At 47.2% G+C, this 26317-nt stretch overlaps 1 protein-coding gene across 1 annotated transcript in view; it reads right to left on the bottom strand.

The window, feature by feature from the left end:
- Nucleotides 1-26317, bottom strand: part of LOC144823647 (nicotinamide N-methyltransferase-like) — a 159760-nt gene that overhangs the window by 68071 nt on the left and 65372 nt on the right. The window contains exon 2 of the mRNA XM_078682335.1: nt 3944-4151. Within this exon, the coding sequence (XP_078538461.1) occupies nt 3944-4151 (208 nt within the window). The remainder of the gene's footprint in view (nt 1-3943; nt 4152-26317) is intronic.

Here is a 26317-nt window from a genome sequence, read left to right as displayed (position 1 = left end):
CCTGAGATTTTGCTTTCTGACCTCCCGTTTTTTTACTCTGTTTTTGCTGGTGTAGCGTTTCTGCGCACTTTTCGCACTTCTGATCAGTGGTAAAGTGCAGGTGCTCCTGTAGTAAATTGTGTTATGGATTGGTGTTTTCATGATTAAATATTTGATTTACGTGTCAGTCCCTAGTAAAGTGCCCTGCGTGTGCCAGGGCATGTAGATTAAATGCTGTTGGTGGGCTGCAGTGCTGGATTGTGCCACCCACAAAACAGCCCATAAATATGACTCTGGCTTGCCATTGCAGAACCTGTGCGCAGTCTGGTACTGCCATGTTACCTTGGCACGTGCACCCACTTGCCAGGCCCTAACCTTCCGTTTTCTTACATGTCAGCCACCCCTAAGGTGGGCCCAAGGTACCGGGTGGGCAGGGTGCAGTGTCTGTGAAAGGTAGGACATGCCCTGGTGTGTGTGGCATGTCCTGATAGTAAATTACTGCCAATTTCGTTTTTCACCATTGCAAGGTTACCTGTTCCCCATAGGACAGAATGGGAAGTTTGTTTATAACATCTTATAAACATAACTGGCCCTGGGAACTAGGTAGGAAAATAAAGTTTAGTATGCCTGAACTCAGAAACTAAAGATCACATTTTTTAGTGAAGCTGATTTTTACATTCTGTGTTTGAAAATACCACTTTTAGAAAGTAGGTATTTTCTTGCTCAGTCATCCCATGTGCCTCTGCTGGAATGTGGATTGCCTGTCTGGGTTTTGGATGACAGAAGCCTTTGAAGCTGGAGTGGCTCCAGATAGTCCAGGTGGGTCAAGGAAGGGCTGAATAGACCTGGGCTGCAATTGGGAAATGGGGAGGAGATTTCCTTGCACCTCAAAGGGCCTGGTCTGCCTCTTACAATGCCGTCTCCACCTCCTGCCAGGAAGCCATACCAGAGAAGGCAGAACTGATTCTGGCTGGGCACAGACACTCTCTGCCTAGGAGATCAAATGATTTGGGGATATAAATATTGGGGCCCAGACCCCTGAACTTTAGAACTCTTTTGACAAAGAAGACTGCCAAAAAGAAGAGCCAGAGAAGCTGTGAGAAGGACCTACCACTTTGCTGCATTCTTTGCTGTGTTGGCCTGCAGTGGCTGCTTCTGTCTTGGGCAGTGAAAGGACAGGACTGAACTTTCTGCAATCTACTTTGTGAGTTTCTCCAAGGTGCTTGAGGTAGAGCTTGCCCCCAGTTCACTAAGTCTCAGGAACAGCACTGGGGCCTGCTTGTTTTGTGCTGCAACAGAAGAAAAGCAACTTGTCTTGGAGGCACCGCAGAGGGCACCGCCGCACTGCGACCCGGTCTCACTGATGCCAGCACTGAGCCGCTGCTCGCACCGCAACCTGTGTGCACCGCACTCCGCAACGCCTCGCTTCACGACGACGCCTGGGTATCCCCGACGACACCACTCCACGCCGAAATCCACGCCACTGCTTGCACCATGGTTCAAGGGCACCCCTCATAAAGTTACATGACGCACCGCCCTCATCCTGCACCACAGCGTTTGCTCACCGATGCCAGCGCCATCGACTCCAGGTCATCAGCCGACAGCAACGCTTCAGCAACAACGACGCTGCTGCTGCTTGTATCGCGACCTGCCAACACCACGACGAGCAGTGCAGTCACTTTGCACCGTGACTCTGGCGACGCCAGCGCTCCTGACTTCATCGGAGAGGAGTTTGATCTGCAACACGTGTGACTTCAAGGGCCCGGACGACTCCTGCAGCGACCTCTGGAACTGACGCCTGCAGACGCCGTGCTTTCGGAAGCTCCACAAGAGGTCGCCGATACCTTTCCTTTTGTAAAAGGTACTGTTTGCGGGTCTTCGCGACACTGCAGCTGGCCCTCAATGCTGCGGTCAGCCAGAACTGTTTGGATTTGTTTGTTTACAATGCCGTGATAGCCACAGATGGAGCTAGAGACATCAAGGAACTGGTTTTCAAGCATATTTTGATAACTAAAGATTTTTAAGTACTGTATTGTGGATTTTTATAATTTTTGGTCTTGTCCAAAGTATATAAAAATATTGGATAGTTTTCCAACCTGGTGTGGTGTCCTTTTGTAATGCTTACGCTGTATTACTGTTGGTTATGTGCAAATGCTTTACACACTGCCTCTAAGATAAGCCTGACTGCTTGTGCCAAGCTACCAAGGGGGTGAGCAGGGGTTATTTTAGGAGTGTAACTCCCTTATCCTGACTAGAGTGGTGGTTTCTGCCCGACTTTGGCACATGCCCTAGCCGACCAAAAATCCCATTTCTAACATGTACCAAAATCAGAACGCAGGTATTGGAGACAAAATGTGTGCATTTTCAGAACTCATAAGCTGATGTGGGGAGGAAATGGTTGATTTCCTAAATATATCTAAAGCTGATATTTGAATGAAACAAATCAAACGTAAAAGTGTTTTCAATCCCATCCACCTGGTTGATTATCTCTTCGGTTTCATGTGTGAGAGAAATATATTAAGGTATTGATTTTATGAATCAGGGAATGCTATTGTAGTAATAAGTACCACCTTCTGTGGGCCTAATCGAAGGTTACATTCACAAAATGTTCTTGTATCATACCATTTGTTGGGGTTTGTTGGTCTGTCAGTGCTGAAAGGAGCCACTCAGCTGCCACCGTCTATCAACCAATTCAGACCAAAATAAGCTCAAAGGGGAATGATCATGTGAACAGTCACTGAGTGTTGAGGCTAATGAAACAGTGCATAATTCAGCAGTAACGATATCCTCCATAGTAATCATGGGTGTCAATCACAAGAATCAATTTTACGTGTATCTGCTTTACCTGCACAGAGGGTTTTAGTAAGTTTCAGTTTCTATTTGAATTTTCAAAGAATGTACGTACTTCCCCTAAGAATAACTGTCATAAATGCCCAGTGTTACTCACATACATGCATGTTATCATATTACAATGTACAAAATGCATTTTCACATGTGGAAATGTGAAGTTCATGTTTTCGCCATACAGTATTTTATTGTAACTCCGGAAGGGACATATTGTTCATTATTGTTGCTCGAAGGAGAAACTGCTTGTCCTAGGACCCACTAATTGTAAGGGTGCTACCTCCTATTTCTCACCCTTGAAACAGATATACTTCTATCCTTGAAGAGTAAGGGGCATATTATCAAGGGCACTTTTTGCCGCTAAAGCGGCGATATTCTTATCGCCCTATTAACAAGGCGGCGCTAACATGCATCAGCACATGTTAGCAGCCGAATTTCTAATGCTACGCATCTTAGCGATGTACACCACTAATCAGATGAAAAGTAGGCGTTCCTTACAAGAACTCCATTGAATAACGTCGCAAACTCATCTTCGCAGTATTATCAACGCTGCCCCGGACCCACAAAGCGAAGAGAAAAGGCATGCTAAGCCCCCATTATCGCATTATCCTAACGCCTGAATAAAACCTGACTTAGCATTAATGCTTAGGGGAGGTGGATTGTATGGTTAAGCACCCACTTCCCTATTACCAAGCTTTTCATTAGCGCTGTGAAATCATCGCTGGATTTCAGACGCTAATGATCATTATCGCATTCTATCGCTGGATTTCTTATCGCTTTTGAGATAAGCGTTGATAATAATGCGCTAACTCGGCGATGAAATCCAGCAATAGCTGGCGATAGAAAAAAACGCACTAAGCGCGCTCTGCGATATTTATCGCAGTTTGTTGATAATATGCCCTTAAATCTCTATACATTTTCTGGGTGCTCACGTCTTTGCGTATCTATAAACTTGCAAGGTGTGCTTGCACCATGGAATGGTCACAATCCCTTCCTTCTGAGCGGAGCTCAATGTGAGATTTGCACCGTACAGTTCTCCACACTATGGGAATTAGTAAAGTAGATTGTTTTAAAGTCATTTTGAATGTATAACCACCAAAATATGCTTTCTTATATTTACCTGTCTCCTTCCAGTTCACACACCATGCTTAAAACTGGGGTCCAATCAAAAGCGCCCGGCTCATTTCTCAGCCATCTCTCATATGCTTGGCGGTTGGTGTCTGTCCAATCACTTGCGATGATTTCCTTAAAGCACTCACAAGCTGATATAATCGTATGGATGGAGGGTCCGGAGCCAATGTCAATAAGGAGATCACCTTTCACTTCACCTGGAATACAAAAGAGGAGTAGGCCAGACTGGAAGGAAAAGGCAGACAGTTTTCAACAAACTAGTTCTTCTGAAATGTTGATTTACCATATTAAGTAACTGAATGACTAAAACTCAATAAAGAAAGCCAATTGCGCTATTTACTGTAGAATAACTTGATGGTAAATGTACTCGTGAGCTAGACAGGGATGGGACAACTTCCCTAGGGGGATTTGTACATTGTTTCTTTATCTCAATGTGGGTCCTTCTCACAGACGTGCTTCTGTTCCGTCAAAACGGTCTCCCCTCTCTCTCTCACTCGTTCCTTAACATGAATCTCCTTCCTTCTCACATATTCGTCCTCCTCCTTCACTTTCTTTTTCCGTTTCAGGCTCGCCCATCTCTTTAGTCCTTTGCTCCTAACACTTCTCTCACTCCAACAGCTATGCTCACTTCCTCAGCTCTTTCTCATAAAAAATCTTTCTTTGTTCCTTTGCTTGATTTTTCACCGAAGCATCCTTCATCATTCTCTTTTGGGGTGCTGTTGTAGGTGCTGATAGGAAGAACACGCACTTGCAGTCCGGGGCGAGTGGCCATGGGGAGTGGAGGGGGGGGGGGGCGGAGCTGCAGCTGTTCACCATTTTCCAGCTTATGCTCAAGAAGTCACACAGTGAATCACGGGAAAACCTTCACTGCAAGAGTAAGTGCTGTGTGCACAAAGACTTTGGACTCATCTGTTGATAAAAAAAATAACACAATAGAGTGTGCAATGTTGATATGTGCCATATATTCGCACTACTGCAAAAATAGATGGGAAGATCTGGTACAGAAATATCTCAGACCAGTTGGCATCAAAGCCTAAGAAAAAATCACGTGCTATTCGATTGAGTGCTGCATATTACTGTTATTATATGGCCCCCCTGTACTGGAATTCAGAAGGATGAAATGCAGAGTAAGTCATGCCTAAATCTTAACTTATGACTTGGATATGACACACAGTTGTTTATTATAATGTTAAGTTGCGGTTTTATATAGCATGAGCAAGACTTGTAAGTGCCAGAACACTTTACACAACAGTGACATACTTCAAAAGAGCGGTGTATGTAAGAAGACTACAAACATTAACATTTTCATATTGTGTAAGAGCAGTTTAGATAACATGAGTGTCCATTATGATTGCACAAAAAAATAAAGTTGCACATACACGCAATCAAAGACTACTGATTTAGTATGGTATTATCAGTGTTTTACTGTTATTTGAAATCTTAGCTCCTCCCGACGATCTTGTACGTTTTTGTGAAAATTTGTTAGTGTGTAGTTGGTGCATTCAGCAGTTGTGCCAGGCCCAGTTTTACTAGTGCTTTGTGTTGGGGTTTGATCACAAAAGTGACGCAAACCCAGCACAAATAGTGTGCCTCTCGAGGCCGGGTCACCCCCCTCACTCGCCTGCTGCCCTGCTAGCCAGCCTCCTTGCCAGCCTCCTGCCTGCCTGCCTGCCGCCGCCCCCCCAGCACCCCCGAGCGGCCCAGCCACAGCTGAGCCGGCCGCTCGCCACTTTTCCCGCCGCTGGCCCCTGCGGCCCCGCCCACCACCGGCCCATTGGCCCGGACGCTCGCCCAGCCCAGCAGACCCGCCCTCCCGTCCCCCTTCTTAAGGGGAGCGCCTGGGTGACCGCGGGAGTGACCACTGTGCCTCTCGAGGCCGGGTCACCCCCCTCACTCGCCTGCTGCCCTGCTAGCCAGCCTCCTTGCCAGCCTCCTGCCTGCCTGCCTGCCTGCCTGCCGCCGCCCCCCAGCACCCCCGAGCGGCCCAGCCACAGCTGAGCCGGCCGCTCGCCACTTTTCCCGCCGCTGGCCCCTGCGGCCCCGCCCACCACCGGCCCATTGGCCCGGACGCTCGCCCAGCCCAGCAGACCCGCCCTCCCGTCCCCCTTCTTAAGGGGAGCGCCTGGGTGACCGCGGGAGTGACCACTGTGCCTCTCGAGGCCGGGTCACTCCCCTCACTCGCCTGCTGCCCTGCTAGCCAGCCTCCTTGCCAGCCTCCTGCCTGCCTGCCTGCCGCCGCCCCCCCAGCACCCCCGAGCGGCCCAGCCACAGCTGAGCCGGCCGCTCGCCACTTTTCCCGCCGCTGGCCCCTGCGGCCCCGCCCACCACCGGCCCATTGGCCCGGACGCTCGCCCAGCCCAGCAGACCCGCCCTCCCGTCCCCCTTCTTAAGGGGAGCGCCTGGGTGACCGCGGGAGTGACCACTGTGCCTCTCGAGGCCGGGTCACCCCCCTCACTCACCTGCTGCCCTGCTAGCCAGCCTCCTTGCCAGCCTCCTGCCTGCCTGCCTGCCGCCGCCCCCCCAGCACCCCCGAGCGGCCCAGCCACAGCTGAGCCGGCCGCTCGCCACTTTTCCCGCCGCTGGCCCCTGCGGCCCCGCCCACTACCGGCCCATTGGCCCGGACGCTCGCCCAGCCCAGCAGACCCGCCCTCCCGTCCCCCTTCTTATGACGCCCCCTGAGCGACCGCGCGCAGCGGGAGCACCGATTGAGCACCGAAGGTGCGCCAAAGGTAAGCCCGTCTGCGCCCGTCCGCGCCTGGACCGCGCCCAGTGCCAGGACCCCTGGCCCCCACCGCCGGAAGCCGACCAGACGAACCTACGACTCCACCGAACTCAACGCTCTCAACACCGGCCGAACCCCGCGCTGCTACCGAGCCACACCGAGACGCACCCACGGACCCTTCAGCTGCCACTCCTGCAAGTTCACCTGCAACCGGACCCACGCTACACCAGCACCCACCAAGCCGAACTCCAGCAGCACCCACCTGAAGTGCATCCTGCTCAACACCCGCTCCGTCCACAGACACGCCGTCGAGCTTTGGAACCTGCTCGACACCACAGACCCAGACGTCGCCTTCCTCACGGAAACCTGGATGAACGCCTCCTCAGCGCCCGACATCGCCATCGCCATCCCGGACGGCTACAAGATCATCCGGAGGGACCGCGTCAACCAGACAGGAGGAGGCATCGCCATCATCCACAGGAACACCATCCGCATCACGACCAACACCGACGACAACCTCGCACCCGCCGAACACCTGCCCTTCCAGATCCACGTCAACCCCAAGACCACCCTCAGAGGCACCCTCATCTACAGACCCCCGGGACCACGCGCACAATTCAGCGAGGACATCGCCGACTTCGTCAGCCCGCTCGCCCTCCCCTCAACCGACTACATCCTCCTCGGAGACCTCAACTTCCACCTGGAGAACAACAACGACCGCAACACCACCACCCTGCTGGACAACCTCGCCAACCTCGGACTCAAGCAACTGGTGACCACCCCCACCCACTACGCCGGACACACACTCGACCCGATCTTCTCTTCCAGCAAGTACATCGCCTTCAGCCACGCCACGGGACTCCAATGGACGGACCACAGCTGCGTCCACTTCAGCTACAGAAGGACCACGCTCCACCATCACCAGCAACAGGCTCCCCGCAGAAGCTGGAACAAGATCACTGCAGACCAGCTCACTACTTCCCTGAGCAAGAACCCTCCCACCAGCACAACGAACCCCAGCCAAGCGGCCACCAACCTCACGAAATGGATCAGCGACTGCGCAGACGACCTCGCCCCTCTGAAGGCCCAGCCGAGCAGACCCGGCAGCAAGAAAGCCCCATGGTTTAACGACGAACTCAAGAGCTCCAAGAAGAACTGCAGAGCACTCGAGAAAACCTGGCGCAGAGACTCAACACCGGACAACATGACTGCCCTCAAGCTCGCCACCCGAAAACACCACCAGCTGATCCGCGCCACCAAGAAAACCGCATTCAAGGAACGACTGGACAACAACGCACACAACAGCAAGGAACTCTTCAACATCGTGAAAGAGCTCTCCAACCCCAACGCCGGAAACAACGACATCACCCCTTCGCAAGACCTCTGCAACTCCCTCGCCTCCTACTTCCACAACAAGATCGCGGACATACACAACAGCTTCAGCACTCAACCAACGCACACCACGACCGAACCACCGCCCCCCACCGCCACCCTCCGCGCCTGGACCCCGATCAGCACCGAAGACACCATCCGCACGATGAACTCCATCCACTCCGGATCTCCAACAGACCCCTGCCCTCACCACGTCTTCAACAAGGCCGACGCTGTCATCGCACCCTACCTGCGGGACATCATCAACACCTCCTTCGACATCGCCACCTTCCCGGAGAGCTGGAAGCACGCCGAACTCAGCGCTCTACTCAAGAAACCATCAGCAGACCCCACCGACCTCAAGAACTACCGCCCCATCTCGCTGCTCCCGTTTCCAGCCAAAGTCATCGAGAAGACCGTCAACAAGCAACAGGCCGCCTTCCTCGAGACGAACGGCTCCCTCGACCTCTCGCAGTCTGGCTTCCGGGCCAACCACAGCACCGAGACCGCCCTGATCGCAGCTACAGATGACATCCGAGCCCTGCTCGACAACGGAGAAACAGCGGCCCTCATCCTCCTGGACCTCTCCGCGGCCTTCGACACTGTCTGCCACCGCACCCTAGTACAGCGCCTCAGCAACGTCGGAATCCAGGAGAAGGCACTGGAGTGGATCACCTCCTTCCTCGCCGGAAGGACACAGAGAGTCCGCCTCCCCCCGTTCAGATCGGAGGCCACCGAAGGCATCTGCGGCGTCCCTCAAGGCTCCTCGCTCAGCCCAACTCTCTTCAACGTCTACATGAGCCCCCTCGCAGCCATCGCACGCCAGCACAACCTGAACATCATCTCCTACGCAGACGACACCCAGCTGATCCTCTCCCTCACCAACGACCCCGCCACCGCCAGAACCAACCTGCATGAAGGGATGACAGACGTAGCCAAATGGATGTCGAACAGCCGCCTGAAACTGAACTCGGACAAGATGGAAGTCCTCATCCTGGGATCCTCACCCTCCGCCTGGGACGACTCCTGGTGGCCCCCCGCCCTGGGCAGCGCACCCAAACCAACTGACCACGCACGCAACCTGGGCTTCATCCTGGATTCCTCCCTCTCCATGACCAGACAAGTCAACGCCGTCTCCTCGTCGTGCTTCAACATCCTGCGAATGCTACGCAAGATCTTCCGATGGATCCCCACCGAAACCAGGAAGACGGTCACCCAGGCCCTCGTCACCAGCCGGCTGGACTACGGCAACTCCCTCTACGCCGGTACCACCGCCAAACTCCAGAAGAGACTCCAGCAGATCCAGAACACCTCAGCACGACTCATCCTGGACATCCCCCGCCGCAGCCACATCTCCGGACACCTGAGAGACCTGCACTGGCTCCCGGTCAACAAGAGAATCACCTTCCGGCTCCTCACCCACGCACACAAAGCCCTACACAACCAAGGACCAGGATACCTCAACAGCCGCCTCAACTTCTACGCTCCCACGCGCCAGCTTCGATCGACCAGCCACGCCCTCGCCGCCGTCCCCCGCATCCGAAGAGCCACCACAGGAGGAAGGGCCTTCTCCTACCTGGCCGCCAAGACTTGGAACTCCCTCCCGACCCACCTCCGCCTGACCCAGGACCACCTCGCCTTCAGGAAGCAGCTCAAGACCTGGCTGTTCGAGCAGTAGCGGACCCCCCCCCTCCCCAGCGCCTTGAGACCCTCTGGGTGAGTAGTGCGCTATACAAATGTTCTGATTGATTGATTGATTGATTGATGGGACTTACTATCCAACGCAAACCCGGATTTGTATTGAGAAAGTTTTCGAAACAAACAAATTAGCTATATGTATTTTTTTGCTTCATGGGGCATTCCATGCATGGTACATGGGCATTCTCATGCAACCGTCCATTGATTTTGAAGTAAAACCCAATCTATTAACATTTCCAGACCAGTATTTGAACCAAAATCTTACGCCTCCTCGAGGCTGGCATAATGTGGAGAAATGTTTTCATTTCTCCTTATTAGGTTAACTTTGCATTGTATAGCAGGCAAAAGTGGGAAAAGTCAGACGAATTTAGGGGCATATTATCAAGAACGGCATTAAAATTATCGCCGGTTTAGCGGCAGAAAACTGCATCTAAAGCGGCGATAATGGGCTTGATAATATGCCCTGGAGTATTCCAATAGAAATCCATGTTCTGGTGTGAACATGGGCTTCTATTGGAATTCTCAAGGGCATATTATCAAGCCCATTATCGCCGCTTTAGCGGCAGTTTTCTGCCGCTAAACCGGCAATAACTTTTTAACGCCGTTCTTGATAATATGCCCCAGATTCTCTACTAGAAGAGTATTCTTTAAGTTCAAAATCTATGGTTTAGAAATTGCACGTACACTTTCACTGTTGTGCAAAGGTTTGTGTGTTGGTGCATGAGAGCCAAAAGTGTACCAGCTCTGGGGGAGAGAAAATAATGCACCACTTTTTAGTAGATATTGTTAATTTGTATCTCTTCCTTTTACATAAGGCAGGGCAGCAACTTTGATTGTTGCGCTGCCTAGCATAAAAAATTATTACTTTTGGGTCCTAGTTTTTCACAAATACACATGATAAACATGGCCATCATGAATGAGCGCAAAAGGCAAACACCTTTGTCTCACTTAATGGCTGGCCACTAAATCTGGCTTTACTGTCCACATTCAGGTGGAAAGAAGACTGCATAAACCAACTCAACCAACATGCAGGGTGAACAATCTGCAACTCGAATTAAAGCTGTTGAAATCATGTTGAGTCCAGAAATCTGGGTTCAGCAGGCATTGACCCACTAAGCAGCTAGGCACTGCAATAAGGCCAAAGTGCCACATGCAACTTACTGGATGGGTGAGAGTCAATGCCGGAGGAGTGCATATGCTCTCCAGGAGGTGTGAATAGGATGCAACAGGCTGGAGGGGAGCTTTGGAGACTTAAATGGCATCAGCGGTGGATCTGTCCTAATGCACACCTGAGAGGTGCTACTGCGCATCAGCCGTTTTGCTTGTTCTCTAGCTATCTAGCTTACAAGTTTTCGCCGTATTTTAAAAGATCGAATTTAGCACTGTAAGCACATTTGGCTTCTTATCTCGCCAAGTACCAATTTAATTGCCGTGTGCCCCGGTCCACCACGGGTGTTTCCCGATTGTGTGGAGGGCGCGTAGGCGAACAGCTGCTCCCCGAGCTGATTGGTTGAATCCTGGTCAGGTGGGACGCCAGGCTCCTGAAGCGGCCATATTTAAGAGGGGCAATTTCTTTCCGCGCCCAGCGGACGCGCCCAGCGAATGTGCACCAAAGTTGCGCCAAAGTTAAGCCCGTCTGCGCCCGTCCGTGCTGAGGACGCGCCAGGGGCCAGACGGGCTGGACCTCGCTTCCCCCTTCATGGTAATTGTGAGTTGTACTCTTACTCTACTCTTTTGGCTCTTAGACCTATGCCAAGATCGTGCCATTTTAGTTTACCTCCAGATGATCTGGTTAATATCCACTGTTGTAAGAGGACTCTAAGTTTTAGGCGCCCTCGCTATCCTCGTCACAAAAATCCTGTCACAATTGGAAATCAGCTGCCCGCTCTCAATCCTTTTAGTGAGGTGGGCCTGCTGTTAAATGCTAGGTCCCTTGTGCGAAATAATGTTGCATTTAACGATTTTGTCTCTCAAAATAAACCACCCTGGGTTTTTATCACCGAAACCTGGGGCTCAGAAACCTCTGGCCCAGATATTGTTGAGGCAGTTCCAGAGGGCTATTCCCTGTCCAGACTCGATAGGACAAGGTGCAGGGGTGGTGGGCTGGGAATCTTGTTTAGAGATATCTTTACTTGTTGTACCAAGCCTCTCTCTTTGCCCTCAGACACCTTTGAGGCACTATATTTCTCCATTAACTTCCTTCCTTCTGATTCTTTCTCTGGAATCCTATGCTATAGACCTCCAGGTCCTAAAACGACTTTTCCTTATGAAATTCTTAAACTTATTGAGCCTTATGTTGACAGACCCTATTTTACTATTCTGGGTGATTTTAACTTCCATTTAGAGGCCACGGATTCAAAGGATACGCTAGCACTTGTAGAGGGTCTAGCTGCATGCGGACTTGACCAATTGGTCAATGGCCCCACACATCTGGCCTCCCATACGCTGGATGGCATTTTTTCTAATGATGCTAGACTTAGGACTGGCACCCCTATTCCCCTTTCTTGGTCCGACCATCTGGCAGTTCCCTTTCATTTTAAAGTAAACTCCAATCTAGGCAATAAACCAAAAATAGATGTTTGGTCCACAAGAAGGAACTATAAAACTATAAATGATAACACTCTTTCACCTTTTATGAATGATCTTAGGTGTCCTTCCTTGGAGGATCCAAATAGGGCTGCTTCTGACCTCTCTAATGCCCTAGCCACTGCCATAGACTCTCTAGCCCCGGCCAAACGACATTACTCAGCCCGAAAGAGCCCCTCTCAGCCTTGGTTTTCAGACCGCTTAAAAACCATGCGTCAGAAATGTCGGCAACAAGAAAGGTCCTGGACTGCTCATCCTGATCCACGGGGGAAAGCCCTGCATAAATCCCTTCTTAGAGACTATAAGAAGGTGATAATGGAAGAAAAAAGGCATTATTTTACTAACCTAACCACATCCCTAAAATCCCCTAGAGACCTTTTTAACATTATCGACACTCTCTCGGCACCCAGACCAGCTGACCCTACCATCGAAACCCAGGAACTTTGTAATAACCTAGCGAGTTTCTTCCATGATAAAATTGCTGAGATCTACAGTACGCTTGAAATTAGAAATCAAGAGCTAAATGCAGAGGCACTAGGATCTTCTTCTTCAATCCCTGATATAAATGAAAAGACTGATGTTTAGCCTAAACCATCGCTCACATGTTTTCCCCCTCTGTCTCTAGAAGATCTTAATCTTTTATTGGATGCCACAAAGTCCTGCTCGCCTCTTGACCCCTGCCCATTAAAAATCTTAAAAACTTGCAGAGGGTCGGTGCTTCCCCCTTTCTTGGAAGTCATGAACTTGGCGATTCGAGAGGGTATTTTTCCCTCTTCCTGGAAAACCGCCATTGTTAGGCCCTTGCTTAAAAAACCCTCCCTAGACCCAGGGATCCTGAAGAATTACCGTCCTATTTCCTTACTCCTGGCCCCAGCCAAGATTCTGGAATCTTATATAAATCAAAAACTGTCCACTTTCATTGAAAATTCCAACATGCTCGACAGCTCCCAGCACGGCTTTCGATCAGCTCACAGCACTGAGTCTGCTCTCACTGTTGTGACAAACAAAATTCGATCTGAGGTTGACAGGGGACACCCTTCCCTGCTTGTGTTATTAGACCTCACAGCAGCTTTTGACACCCTGTCCCCGTCAATACTGATCTCCAGGCTCAAGGAAATCGGATTAGGAGGCTCTGCCCTTAGTTTACTCTCCTCTGTTCTCCATCACAGGGAGCAGAGAGTAAAAATGGGCAACTTCCTCTCCGATCCCCAAAAGGTGCAATGTGGGGTTCCTCAGGGCTCCTCGTTGAGCCCTCTACTGTTTAACATCTATGTCACCCCACTTGCACAGGTGGTAAGATCCTTTGGCCTGGATGTGCTATCGTATGCTGATGACACACAGATCTTGGTATCCATCACCCAGCCAGTTTGTGAGATTGCTCCCAAGTTTAGAGCCTGTATGGAAGCAGTCTCCAAATGGATGACGTGTAATTTTTTAAAACTAAACGGCGGAAAACCCCGAAGTTATGGTCTTCGGAGGGAGCCAAGATCTCTGGTCGAAGGATTGGTGGCCTACGTCCCTGGGAGATTGTCCGACCCCCACTCCTATTGCTAAGAACCTTGGAGTACAAATTGATCCTGCCCTTTCTTTTGACCCCCAGGTAAACAGGACAGTGTCAACTTGTTGTGGCACTATTAGAATTTTAAAGAAAATTGCCCCTTACCTATCCTTGGCAGCCCGGAAACAAGCAACAGCTGGCCTAGTACTATCGAGGCTAGATTATTGTAATGCCCTTCATGGCGGCATCAATAAAGGTTCTATCCATCGCCTCCAAATGGTACAAAATGCGGCAGCCAGATTGGTCTTAAGCCTTCCTCGGAGAGCATCTGTAACAATTGCCAGAAGGGACCTTCACTGGCTTCCGATTCCATCTAGGATCTCTTTCAAAATTCTCTGTCTGGCCCATGGTGCTATCCATGGCACAGGATCTGAAGGCATTAGATCTCTCTTGTGTGCCTACACCCCCATTAGAACTCTTCGTTCATCTTCGAAGAATAGGCTTGTGGTTCCTAGGTTTGCTAATGTTAGATGGGGAGGTAGAGCCTTTTCCACCTTGGCACCCAAGCTGTGGAACCTCCTCTCCCTTGGGCTTACCAGTCAATCATCCTTAGCAATATTTAAAAAACTACTTAAGACCTGGCTTTTCTCTCAGGCATATTAGGCTCTTGCTCTCTCAATGGCCTTTTGGTCTAGTTATCTGGAGTCTGGATTTTCATGTTTGTCTGGATTGCGCCTTGATGCCCCTTGGGGCTAAGTTTTGCGCGGTATAAAAATGCCATTCATTCATCTAGCAGAAAATGTATTAACCCATTAGACAATTGAAATGGTTATTATTCAATTTACACTAGGATCCAAGCAAATGAGGCTTGATAGGATGACAGGAACATGGGCGGGAGCTGGATGAAGAGACTCAGGAGAAATTAAGTTCAATCTGCTTTTCCAAAAAGAACTATTACATCTGGGAAGGTGCATTTTAGGAGGATGTGTACATATATGGACATATGTTTGATGCATGTTTTTCATGTCAGTGGTGTGTAGCCTAGAATGTTTACTGTAGGCATACTTCAGTCTAAACCTTGTTGTTTAGACTGCTTAGGCAAATAGTTTATCTGCACTGTTGATACGAGAATCCGAGTAACTGACTGAATGCCCAACTGAAGATCTGTTTTTAGGTCTTGGCTACAGATAGGTTTAGGTGTCTGGTGGTCTGGTCAATTGTTTCCAATGCATTGCATATACTTACAGTAGATGTTTGGCCATGCCTTGCACAAGATTTCAGTCTTGTGTAGTCTACATTTCTTACTTGTTACTGGTATTCTTCAGTTTCTTCCACCCAGGAGCATTAAGGTCTCTCGGTATTCTGATTGGATGAGGTATCCTGTCTTCAGAAATTTGTAGTTCATTTTATATGATATTTTCTGCCACTTTTTTCTCTACTCAATTGCAATATCTATCATTTGATACTCCTAGTGTGCCTGTCTCCGAATTTGTTAATGGTAATTGGTTCATTGCTGTTCTCGTGTGTTTTCTTTACAAACACTGTTTATGGTTTTAGGCAGAATATTTTCTATCCTACCACACATTCCGTTTTATTCATGATTTGGTTCATATTTTTTAGAAAGATTTGTTTCATGTTGAGAAAATAAGAAGTTATGCTGCCAGTTAATTCACACTAAAATGCAGCCATTTACTGAGTTAGGAACTCTAAATTTACAAGTTTTCAACAGTGAACTCTCCCTTATAAACTTCAGTTATATTTTATAAAAATGATGTGAAATGAGTTCGGAATGCAGCTATTAATTTGTGAGGCGGTACCCCTACCAACTTAACACATCTACTCTGGTTAGGTCACAACACAGTTCTGAGAAGCTCGGCTTAAACCCTGGTAGCTAAGGAATGAGCATCTGACAATCCCCAAACAAGTGCATGTGCAAAGTTTAAGTAGTACCCAGCTTTGAAGTAAACATCATAACACAAAATGATTTCCAAACTAATTTAGAAAAAATAGAGAACATGTTATCCGCAAATAGACACCACAAATCCTTAAAATAGGCGAAGGAGCACCGGAGATAGGATTTTTGACATTTTAAATCAAAGGCACCAAAAAAAAGTAAAATGACAGTCAAATGTCAGTGTCTAGGGTTGACTCGAACTGACAAGTGATTTCAGGCTCATCACAGTGGAGCAGATGTTGGAACTACTTAGCTGGTTGGTAAACGTCCCCACTTAGATAGCAAATGCATGCTATGTGGTCAGCAGTTAGTACCCTGGGACTCAGAGGCAGGCTGTTGTCCTATGAGCTGGAGTCATTAACTTTCCCAGCCAAGGATGTAGGCTTCAGTTCAGGAGGAGCTGAGTGTCAAAAATAGTTGTTTTGGCTCACCAGCACAAACTACATTGGTATACCTTTCCATTTAAATTACTAAAAATCTAATGTCATCATTACATCAGATTTTGAAAATTCGGTAAGAGTTCTCATAGAATTTTCCCATGTGGAGGAAAGAAATAATGCTTTCATTCATACTAAGGCTTGCTCAGGTAAATACTATCAGCAAACCCCCACATAGTGAAATAACTGTTAAGTTTTATTTCACTATGACAACACACTAACCCCAATATTTAGTGTGTCCCATTTTTCTCTATTCGCTCTTTGCCTTATGGGCTTACAAAATACACTTAAGGGTGACTGATGAATATATAAAAATAGGCTTTATTCTACATGGCAAAGGCATATTTTCTTGACTTTGCCTACATTGCAACCAGATTTTTTCTTACCATATGCTATCGCAGGGTATTTAAATTGCAGTTGAAAAATACCAATTCATCCAAAATTATATCACAATATATAGTCATCTTAAGCTACAATCTTTCAAAGGCAAATAGAAAACATACATTAATACATACATCTGCCCTGCACTATTAAAATCATCCCAGGAACTGATACAAAAAGCAGCTTACACCTTACATCAACAATCCAGTTTACATTATGATTCTAAATACCAATAGATAGTCATTCGGAATCATGTAAAAGGAGCTGCAACATCTACAGATAGGGATGCAAAAAAAACCCATATCTAATTAATTCAAACTGCGCACCAACCCTTTTGGCATTATGCATTTTTTTTTATAGATGACTCCCAGACTATCTTTCCATGCATTCAAAAACTGAGGTACCGCTGATTCCCATGGGCTGTAATAATAGACCTAGCAGTCAAGATGGCAATAAGCCAAGCTCTACTGACTCACTTGGAAGATACATTTTATTATCCGGATCCTCTCAGTAAACTGGCTAGTGCATTCGTTTTGCCACAAGTAGGCAAATGTTAGGCTGCTGATAGCAATCACAATAAACTCGTAGTGTCTATATGTCCAAATCATATGCAGGCCATTTCCCCACATCTTGGGCAGATGGAAAAAAATCTTAGGATTTTTAAATTTAGAAAAGGCGGTGCATAATATACCTACCACTGTGCAAATACCACATCTATTTAATATTACAGTTAAAGGGGTGGATTTACAAGCCCCTTGCAAAACATTTGCGCCGCCATTGCGTCACTTTTGTGATACAGCAGCAGTGGCATACACGATCTGGCCAATTTACAACGTGACACACTAGGGGAGATGCGTCATGTTGTAATGCCCTGCGTCACATTATACCTGCATCAGCTATAATGTATGTAGGGTGGGCGTTTCTATGCAGGAAAGCCTCATAAAAGGTGAAGCAGTGAAATCTACAAGATTTCACTGCACCACTTCTAGGACGCCACTGCTTCAAAATCGTACGCCTGCTTTAAGCAGGCGGAAGGACTGGAGCAGTACAATAAGTATAGGCATCAACATGCATTGCTGGCGTTGCATCGTGCTTGCGACACGACTCCACCAATGCATGAGTTTTGGGGCAACAGATGCATCAGAATTTCTGACTCGTCTGTCAATCCTTACGGAATGGTGCGCCGTATTAGAAATATGGCACATCCATGTTGGTGCAAGGGTATCGCAAACTGGCACAGGGACACTGCTGCATCTCTTCAGATGTGTCAGTTTCTTATGAATCTGTCCCCTAGTGTCAAATTGGCTAACCTCCAGCCAGTCTTGAGGGCTGATCAAAGCTACTGTTTCCCTTTTCATTCGTCTAGCAATTGATTCAGATATGAAATTTTCCACATCCTTATATTTTTCGAAAGGAAACCCAGTAGAGAACTTTGAGTGACAATGAAAGGTTTTAAGATTATCTCAGACCAATATTCTAGATCTTTCTAATACTTGCAAGCCTATAGTGTTCAAAGCGATTAGTACCTGATTAAAATCAAATTGAAACCACCCTTCATAGCCTACAATTTTTTGCTGCAAAACATCAGAACTGGTGACATTGCCATTGATGGTACAACTGCCCACTTTAGCCAGGCCAACTGACTTAAAGCGCTGAAGCCCATCTTTAGTCATTCCGGGAGGAGTATAGCAGCTATTGCAGTTTGAGCGTGCACAATAGATATTGATAAAAATGATACAGTTTTCAGTTGCTGAAACAAAAATATGGTGAAGCACTATCACAACTGTTCGACCTGGCTTTTCCAGTGGGTTTATCCCCAGACTTTTTGCTTTTGGGTCTCCAGTTTTTGACCCTGGTTTAGTTGGTTTAATGACTCTGGGCACTTTACCACTGCTAAGTGCTAAAGTGCATATGCTCTCTGTGTAAATTGTTATTTTAAATTGGTGTTTCCATGATTGGCATATTTGAATTACTACTAAGTCCGTAGCACAGTGCACTGTGTGTGCCCAGGGCCTCTAAATCAAATGCGGCTAGTGGGCCTGCAGCACTGAGTGTGCCACCCACACAAGCAGTCATTCAAACGGTTCTCAGATCTGCCACTGCCATAGGGGCAATATAGAAAAAAGTATGCCTGAACTCAGAATATAAATTGCATCTTTGTGTGAAGGTGATTTTTATATTGTGCATTTTATTTGTAAATACCACTTTTAGAAAATGGCTATTTTCTTGCTTAGCCATCCTGTGTGCTTCTGTTGGTTCGTGGAATGACTGTCTGGTTTTGGAGTGACAGTAGATGGGGATGTACATTCTCTTCAGACAGCCAATGGGGGGGGTTGTGGTGTGTCTGGCCTTTCCTGGATGATTCAGGGCAGGGCTGAATGGAACTGGGCTGCATTTAGAGTATTGGGAGGAGATTTCCCTGCACCTGAATAGGCTTGTTCTGCCTTGGACAATGCTGTCTCCACCTCCTGCCAGAAAGCTCGGCCTGAGAGAACAGAAATGGTTTTGACTGAAGGCACAGCCTCTCACCCACAGATAACACATAGGAATTCAGGATAAAAATAGGGGCCCAGACCCCAGAACTTTAGATTACTTGGGAATTCAAGAGGAACCTCTGCCAAGGAGAAAAGCTGGGAAAACTGAAGGAGAAGTGCTGCCCCTTTGATGTTAGCTGTCTGGGGTTGCTTGGCCTGCAGTGGTTGTTTCTGGCAAAAAGAGGAACTGTGTGTGTATCCTGCTTGTGAAAATCTCCAACGGCTTGGTGTAGAGTTTGCCTCCTGTCTGAAATCTCAGGGACACAAAGACTTCATCCCCATTGTCTTCCTGCCTCTAGAACTGCTGTTTCAGCTGCCACACTGGGAAAAAGCAACACCAACGTCAGCGAGGAACGCCACGTCCTGCACCGAAGCTATGGGTACCACTCTTGAAGTGCACAACGCACCACCCCACTTGCACAGCAACCCGATGCCTGCCGACACCGCACCGTGTTGACTCCGAAGCTCACACCGAGGCCACTGCTAGCACTGGAGCTGATGGCACCTCTCGTGATGCTCAGGATGCATCTCCCAACTTGCACAGCAGCCCTGACTTCACCAATGCAGGTGCTTCATCCTCACAAAGCTGATACCAGATGTGTGTGACTTTCCAAATTCATCGACCCCATACCATCGTAAGGAACCGACAACTGGGCGCCAACGTGACGTCACCATGCTCTGGAGCAGTAAGGAACTGACGCCTCACCCACCCTGTATCACAGTAAGGAACAGACACCTCACCTTCCCTGTGGTCCTAGGGAACCGACACTGCCTGGCGCCAACGAAGCATCATCTCACCAATGCCGTGCACCCTCTTTGTTTTCATTGTTTAAAAAGGTTCATCCAGGCCCGTCACCGCGCACCTGACAGTCGGCGCTGTACTTTGGGATTTTTATCTGTCACAATGTTGTAATAGCTCCAGGTGGAGTTATTTGTTACTGCACATGCTATTTCTGTAAAAACCCAATTTTTGGTGATATCTGAATATGTGTACTGTAGATTTTTGTCATTTCGGTCTTGTTTGGTGTAGATAAAGAATTCCTTTTTTTCTAAACTAGTGTGGTGTCCTTTTGTAATGTTTTCACTGCGATATTGTACATGTTCACAAATGCTTTACACACTGCCTCTGAGATAAGCCTGTCAGCTTGTGTCAATCTACTAAGGGAGTGAGCAGGGGTTATTTTAGAAATGTATCCCTCTTACACTGACTGGGAAGTAGAGTCCCTCCTTGGACAAAGGTGCAAATCATTGCCAACTAGAAGCCCGTATTTCTAACAGCTACATACATTAAAAAATACACACACACATTAAAGAACTAAATTAAAACACAGTCAAGTAAACATTCAAGAAACAAGAGGTAATAATTATTTACCTTTTCCTGCAGCACATCCTCAATGCTCTCCTGTCCTTATCTCCAGACTCCTCCTTGTGGTGTGAGCTGATGCTACACAGCCAAAAATCTTATCCAGTCCAGACGCTGCTCTCATGCTGTGAAACAGCATGAATGAAGCATTAAGATTAGCTGCAGAAGGGTGCCTCAGCCCTCCGGAAGCAATGGAGGCTTGTACCTGCTCACCAACTTGAGAGTTTGAATAGCCATAGCAAGGTAGCCCAACAAAACAGCATGGGCAATTCACACTGAAGGGGCCCCTTGTCCTTTCTGCCAATCAGCAGCATTGATGTACTGGCCCACCCTGCCCTCTCCGTTTGCAAAAATCCAGAAAAATAAAATGGTAATACAATTGTTTTATTATGATTTTTTTCCAGGATCCTCCAGCTTTGTAAATTGTGGACTATATATGTTTGAAAATCGATACCAAACCAATATGGGGTTGCAAACTGGTTGCAGTTTAACCACCAGGTAGCACAATTTACCCAGAATCTTATCTAAAAGAAGTTATCGAATACAGTGATTTCTGGGTTGAACATCCAAGGAATAAGAAAGTTAGGGTGGCAGTAACAGCACAGATTAGGGACCGCCAGACCTTCTTTTTTTTTAGGCAGGCTGAGTTTCCCAATGCTTATGTGGGAAAGACTGCTTGTTCCCAAAAAAAGGAACTAAACAACCCATCTGTTTCTTTTTTCAGGGAGCCCTATTGGAAGAACAGACATCTGGAAGGCAACCAGCGACAATATATTTTAATCAGTCCAGCTCTATCAATTATAGAATTAGGCAGATGACAAACTCTTTATAAGCAATTTCATTTTAGAGAAAAGAGGACGAATGTTTAACTAATAGAGATCATTAGGATCATGCAAAAATAGATTACCAAATACCTCTAAAAGGCTACTGTTATAACTAGCACCCAGAACCCTGGGGGAAATACCTATCACATAATTCAATAAAAAAGATCAAATTTTGATTTGTACATTTGAAATGCCCCTAATTCAGCACAATTCCCATTAATTTCAAACAATTCCTCAATTGAGTGAGCCGTTGCAAACAGGATTCCATCAGATTACCCCCAAAAAGCTTGAGTTTCAGAGAAAATTAGATTATTGCTTCAATCTCTTGTGATGTTCTAATAGCCATTGCTAGAAGCTCGGGGTAGAGAGCAAAAAGAAAAGGCAACACAGGTAACCCTTGCCTGGTGCCCTTAGAGATATTAAATATACCCGTTTTCTTAACATTAAACTTCAAATAGGTGTTAGCACCTTTATAAAGATTTCACAAGATCCCTACCTATCAACTGAGATCGTAGTTGCACTTTCCTTAGTACCTCGAACAGAAATGACAAACGAACCACATCAAATACTTTTTCCTCATCTATAAAAATGAAGTCAGCTGGAATTTTATTGACCGAAGCATAATTAATGGCTTCAACCAAAAAAATGCATATTTGCATACAGGTGCGTGTCATCCTGTCATAAATCCATTCTGGTCCTTATGGATAATCTGAGGCCATACAACAGCTGGCTTGTCGCAAATAATTGAGTCAAAATGTTATAATAGGTGTCAGGAAGTGTTATTGATCGGAAAAGACAGGGGCAGCTCTAGGCTCATGGCGGCCCTGGGCAGGGAGCGTAGGTAGGGAGCCCGCTGGAGGAACGCAGGCTCAGAGGCCAGTGAAGAGGGGGGGGGGGGTCAAGGTATTTGGAAGTGGAACAAAGCCGGAGGCCGCCAAATCGTTGCCAGGGGCCGCAGCGCAAATATGTATCCATCCTCAGAGGATTAATATATTAAGGATATATATTGGCGTGGGGGCCCCTGGGGTTTGGTGGCCCTGTGCAGGTGCACAGCTTGCACATGCCTAAGGCCGCCCCTGGATAAGAATTCAAATTGCCGGGCTCCCTCCCTCTTTTCAGACAGCAAGCAATATTACCTCTCAAAAATTGTAAAGGAATGCTACCACCAGATAAGATATAATTAAAGACCTGTGCCACTGGGGCTTTCAACTGATCTACAAAGACATGGTGCAATTCTGAAGGAAACCTATCATCGCTGGCGGCTTTATCCCTAGATAAGCTCTTGATTGTATCAGCTTACTCTTCCTGCATGATTTGCTTGACCTGGCCTGCTACTTCTTATGTCGATAACCTAGGGACAGGACTTTTTTCTAGAATATCAACTTTAGCAGAGAAAGGTGGTTCAGATGTTTTTGTGTAAATATCCTTAAAATGTCTCTAAAAAAGATGCTTTATTTGCTTGAAAAATAGGTATATTGCTGGGCTAACAAATTAGTATTTCATTTCTTTATTCATGATGAATTATTTAATATCATTACATGTGGGTGCCCGAGATTAGGCGGTAACCTAGAGGTGCAATTTAGCAATTTGTTAGCAGGCTTGGATCTTCTTCACCAAAAGTTTTGCCATTCCTTTCCTTGTTTCATGCACTAAGGTTGACTGTGTGCAGCGTGGCTTGAATATTTTGGGTGATTTGTTCTAGTCTTGCAAGAATTTGTGCAGTGTTTTTAGTAAAGCAAAGGTCGGATACACCCGTACAATGTTTAAGGTCGTTGCTTCGACAGAGTGGGATTAGGAGGTGCCTGTGATCGTTAGCAAAATAGGGCCAGAAACATAACAGATGTGGCCAGGACTCTTGGTGGTAATCCCATAGTCTGCAGGATGCATGCTCGTCCCTGGGGGCCCGCATCAGGTGATGGACTCGATAATTCTCGCCTCTGTGCCTACTCTAATCAGGGATCACACTCGGCAACTCTGGGCATTAAGCTTGCCTCATCTCTACAACGGCCCCCCACAGACGCCGGGGATGCCTGGTTTCACCTTGGAGATACCCAGAAAGGGACCATCTCACAGGGAAAACCAGGACGGGTTCCCCAGCGGTCTTCAGCGCCAGGATACTCCATGGAGTCCCAGTGCGCTTTACAAGTACACCCACATGTATGACCCCAGCACTCTTTGGCCGTAGGGGTTTGAGGTGGGCACCATGGGTTGCCCTTTCATTGAACCAGACTCCCAGAAAGTTGTAACTGTTGAAGGTGGATATTCCCTGTTCGCCTATTTCCCACAGCACGGATTTCCTTGGGGATACTTGCCGAAGATCATTACCTTAGTTTTAGACTGATTCACCCAGAGTTTATTCACCAAATTAGATGTATGCTTTCTGTAAGCACATTTTTGTGTGAACCATAATGATGATGTCATCTGCGTAGTGTAGTGTCGGCAGCCGTGCGCTCCCTAGTCTTGGTGTAATTAAGTATTTGTGTTTTACATGCTTCAGTAAATCTGCGGTGAAAAGATTGAAGAAGAGTGGGGTTAGCATGCAGCCTTGTAAAAAAAAAAAAAAAAAAATTACCTTACGCGCGCTGCAACGCCAAATGGCGAGGCAGCGCACGCAATGTCATTCGTTTTATTTCTTTCTTTCTTTACATTACTCTGTTCGGCTGTGAGCCGGAGTTTACTACCCCCAAACATGCCCCTCCCCGCCCCACTGCCCCGGAGCACTCCCTCGTGGAGCTGCCACTGCTGCCAGCGCACCGTTGTTTCGTATTTGTTTAATGATTTTGATTACTGATGCTTCTCAGATTTAAAAAAATTGCATGCCCGGAAGATTAGATGTCAGCGTGGAACGCTTCACTGGTGTTTCTTCAGTTTCACCGCCGTAAAGTTGTTTGACATAGTTGACCCATACCCTGTATGCTACTTTGTTCTCCTTGCACTGCACGTGATTACTAAGTTTATTGACATACTTCCAAAATAAGGCAGTATTTTTTTCTTTAAGGATAGAAAATATTTGTTGCCATTGTGCTTCAATCTGTTTGGTTAGTTTCTCCCAAGCTTTTTTCTTATACTCAGCTTGGAGGGCTGTGAGTACTGGACCCTGGCTTGTGTGTGCAACTCTCCTTCTAGCCTTTGTTGAAGGGATTCTGCACATATACAGAGCTATGCGCAGGAAACCAGGACCTCAGTGTATAGTGGTGTACCAAAAACTCATCTTAGTGCACGGAACCCCAATCCAACTAGCTATAGTGTCTCATTCGTTATCCGTACTACAGCGAAGCTACCAATGATTAGATATCCTTGAACATGTAACTCAAGATTCTCCCAGGAATCGCGGGAGCAAGAACACTCTTCCGTTCACTCACTCATACTTGTCCACAACATGAATAATCAAAGACACTGTATAGTTTAAAATGTTTATTTTAAATAATGTGCTCTATAATGCAGTATATGAGCCAATACTAGCAGCAAAATGCATAAACATAAGATAGTAAGCATTGTACAATTCCATAGAAAATGAACGGGATATCATTCTATAAAGATAGTGGAAAAAGGTCTATTGTGCCTTGCCACCCTCCCCGTGCTAGGAACTAGTTTATTATAGAAATAGAAGACCTCTGGGCTTTGTCAGGGGGGACCACATACCTCCAGGTTTAGATGCAAAAGTTTACATCTCCGTTCAAGCACAGCTCTTCTCCCTGGAAAGGTATTCTTGAAGTGCCTAACATGCATGAAATGCCATAATAAAAGCACTCGGTTTTCTGTAGTGCAGCTGTGTGTGTATTATGTCTAACATGCGGGGGACTGACCAAAGCAGATTAACAAGGGACAATGTTTTTTTACCTTGAACACGATGTGCAGATGAAACCCACAGAATACAGCAAGAAATGTCAAAGGTAGACGGTTCTCATGTGAACGAGCACAAGCAGAGGATTTACGAAAACAAAGTCATGTAGAAACGTGTGCACAAGCGGCAACATGGAAGCCAAGTGTGTACTAACATATGCTAACGTGCAATGTCCGCAGTGAATCCCACATCCTCACTACACTTTATGGCCTTTCGAAGCTTCCGATTTATTGCCGATATCTGAACAGCTGTGGAGTGTGCTCCAGTGTTTGTTCAAATGTGGTTTCTATGTTCTGTAGAAATGATGTTCATAGATCCCCCACATCCTTACCGTTGAAGCACAAAAACCAGCAAGATACTCCATCCTCAAAGGCGCCGACAGCAACCACACAGGTAACTGTCTTTCCAACAAGCAGCACCAACATGATGACCTGAGAATCACATGCACATCAGCACACAGGACAGTCTTCTTCAGGGAAATCAGAACTTGCAATTACCGGGGAAAACCTTTTGCATTATTATAAAATGAACCTCATTCCCCCCCCGCCCCAAAAATACAAGGTGTTCACGATGTGCACCAGCTTGATCCAAGGATCCAAGGATCTCCCCAAACGAGACTCAACGCAAAACACTTAGCTCCCAGTCTGATTACCAAATTTTTATGTCTCAAGCCTCCAGTTGGCCTCCCATCATCAGAAGGAAAAGATCTCTTAGACAGCAACTTAAGTTCCAAAAATGGTGCATGCTTGGCATGCTTGGCAATGCCTGATGGCTGTGGTAATTGCTGGTGCACCTTGTGCTTGTAACGGCTGTGAACGTTGTGCCTGCTCCCTCTTTTCTATCTGATGAAGACTTTGACCTACTAACAGGTTTCCTTTTGAACAGTGTTCCAAAAAGGAGGCCATTGTTACCTTCAACCACCAAGACAGCTTGTCCCTGGACCTCCAAGACCGGGGCCACAAGGCTTTGAAGAGCCAATCCTACTCCTGCCCAAGCATGAGGGGAGCCAGCAGACCGAATCCATTTCCCCCTGGACAGTAAAGATCCACAAAATCTCGAGACTCACAACCCACTGGATCAGGATCAATCCTCTACAGTCAAACACTCAGTGAGGGCGGGGATCTGTAGTCTACAGCAGGGTTGCCGCTGAC

The sequence above is a fragment of the Lissotriton helveticus genome, chromosome 3_1, assembly GCF_964261635.1.
Source record: "Lissotriton helveticus chromosome 3_1, aLisHel1.1, whole genome shotgun sequence".
NCBI lineage: Eukaryota > Metazoa > Chordata > Amphibia > Caudata > Salamandridae > Lissotriton > Lissotriton helveticus.
The sequence above is the reverse complement of the archived record's forward strand: the minus strand, read 5'-3'. Positions and strand labels throughout refer to the sequence as shown.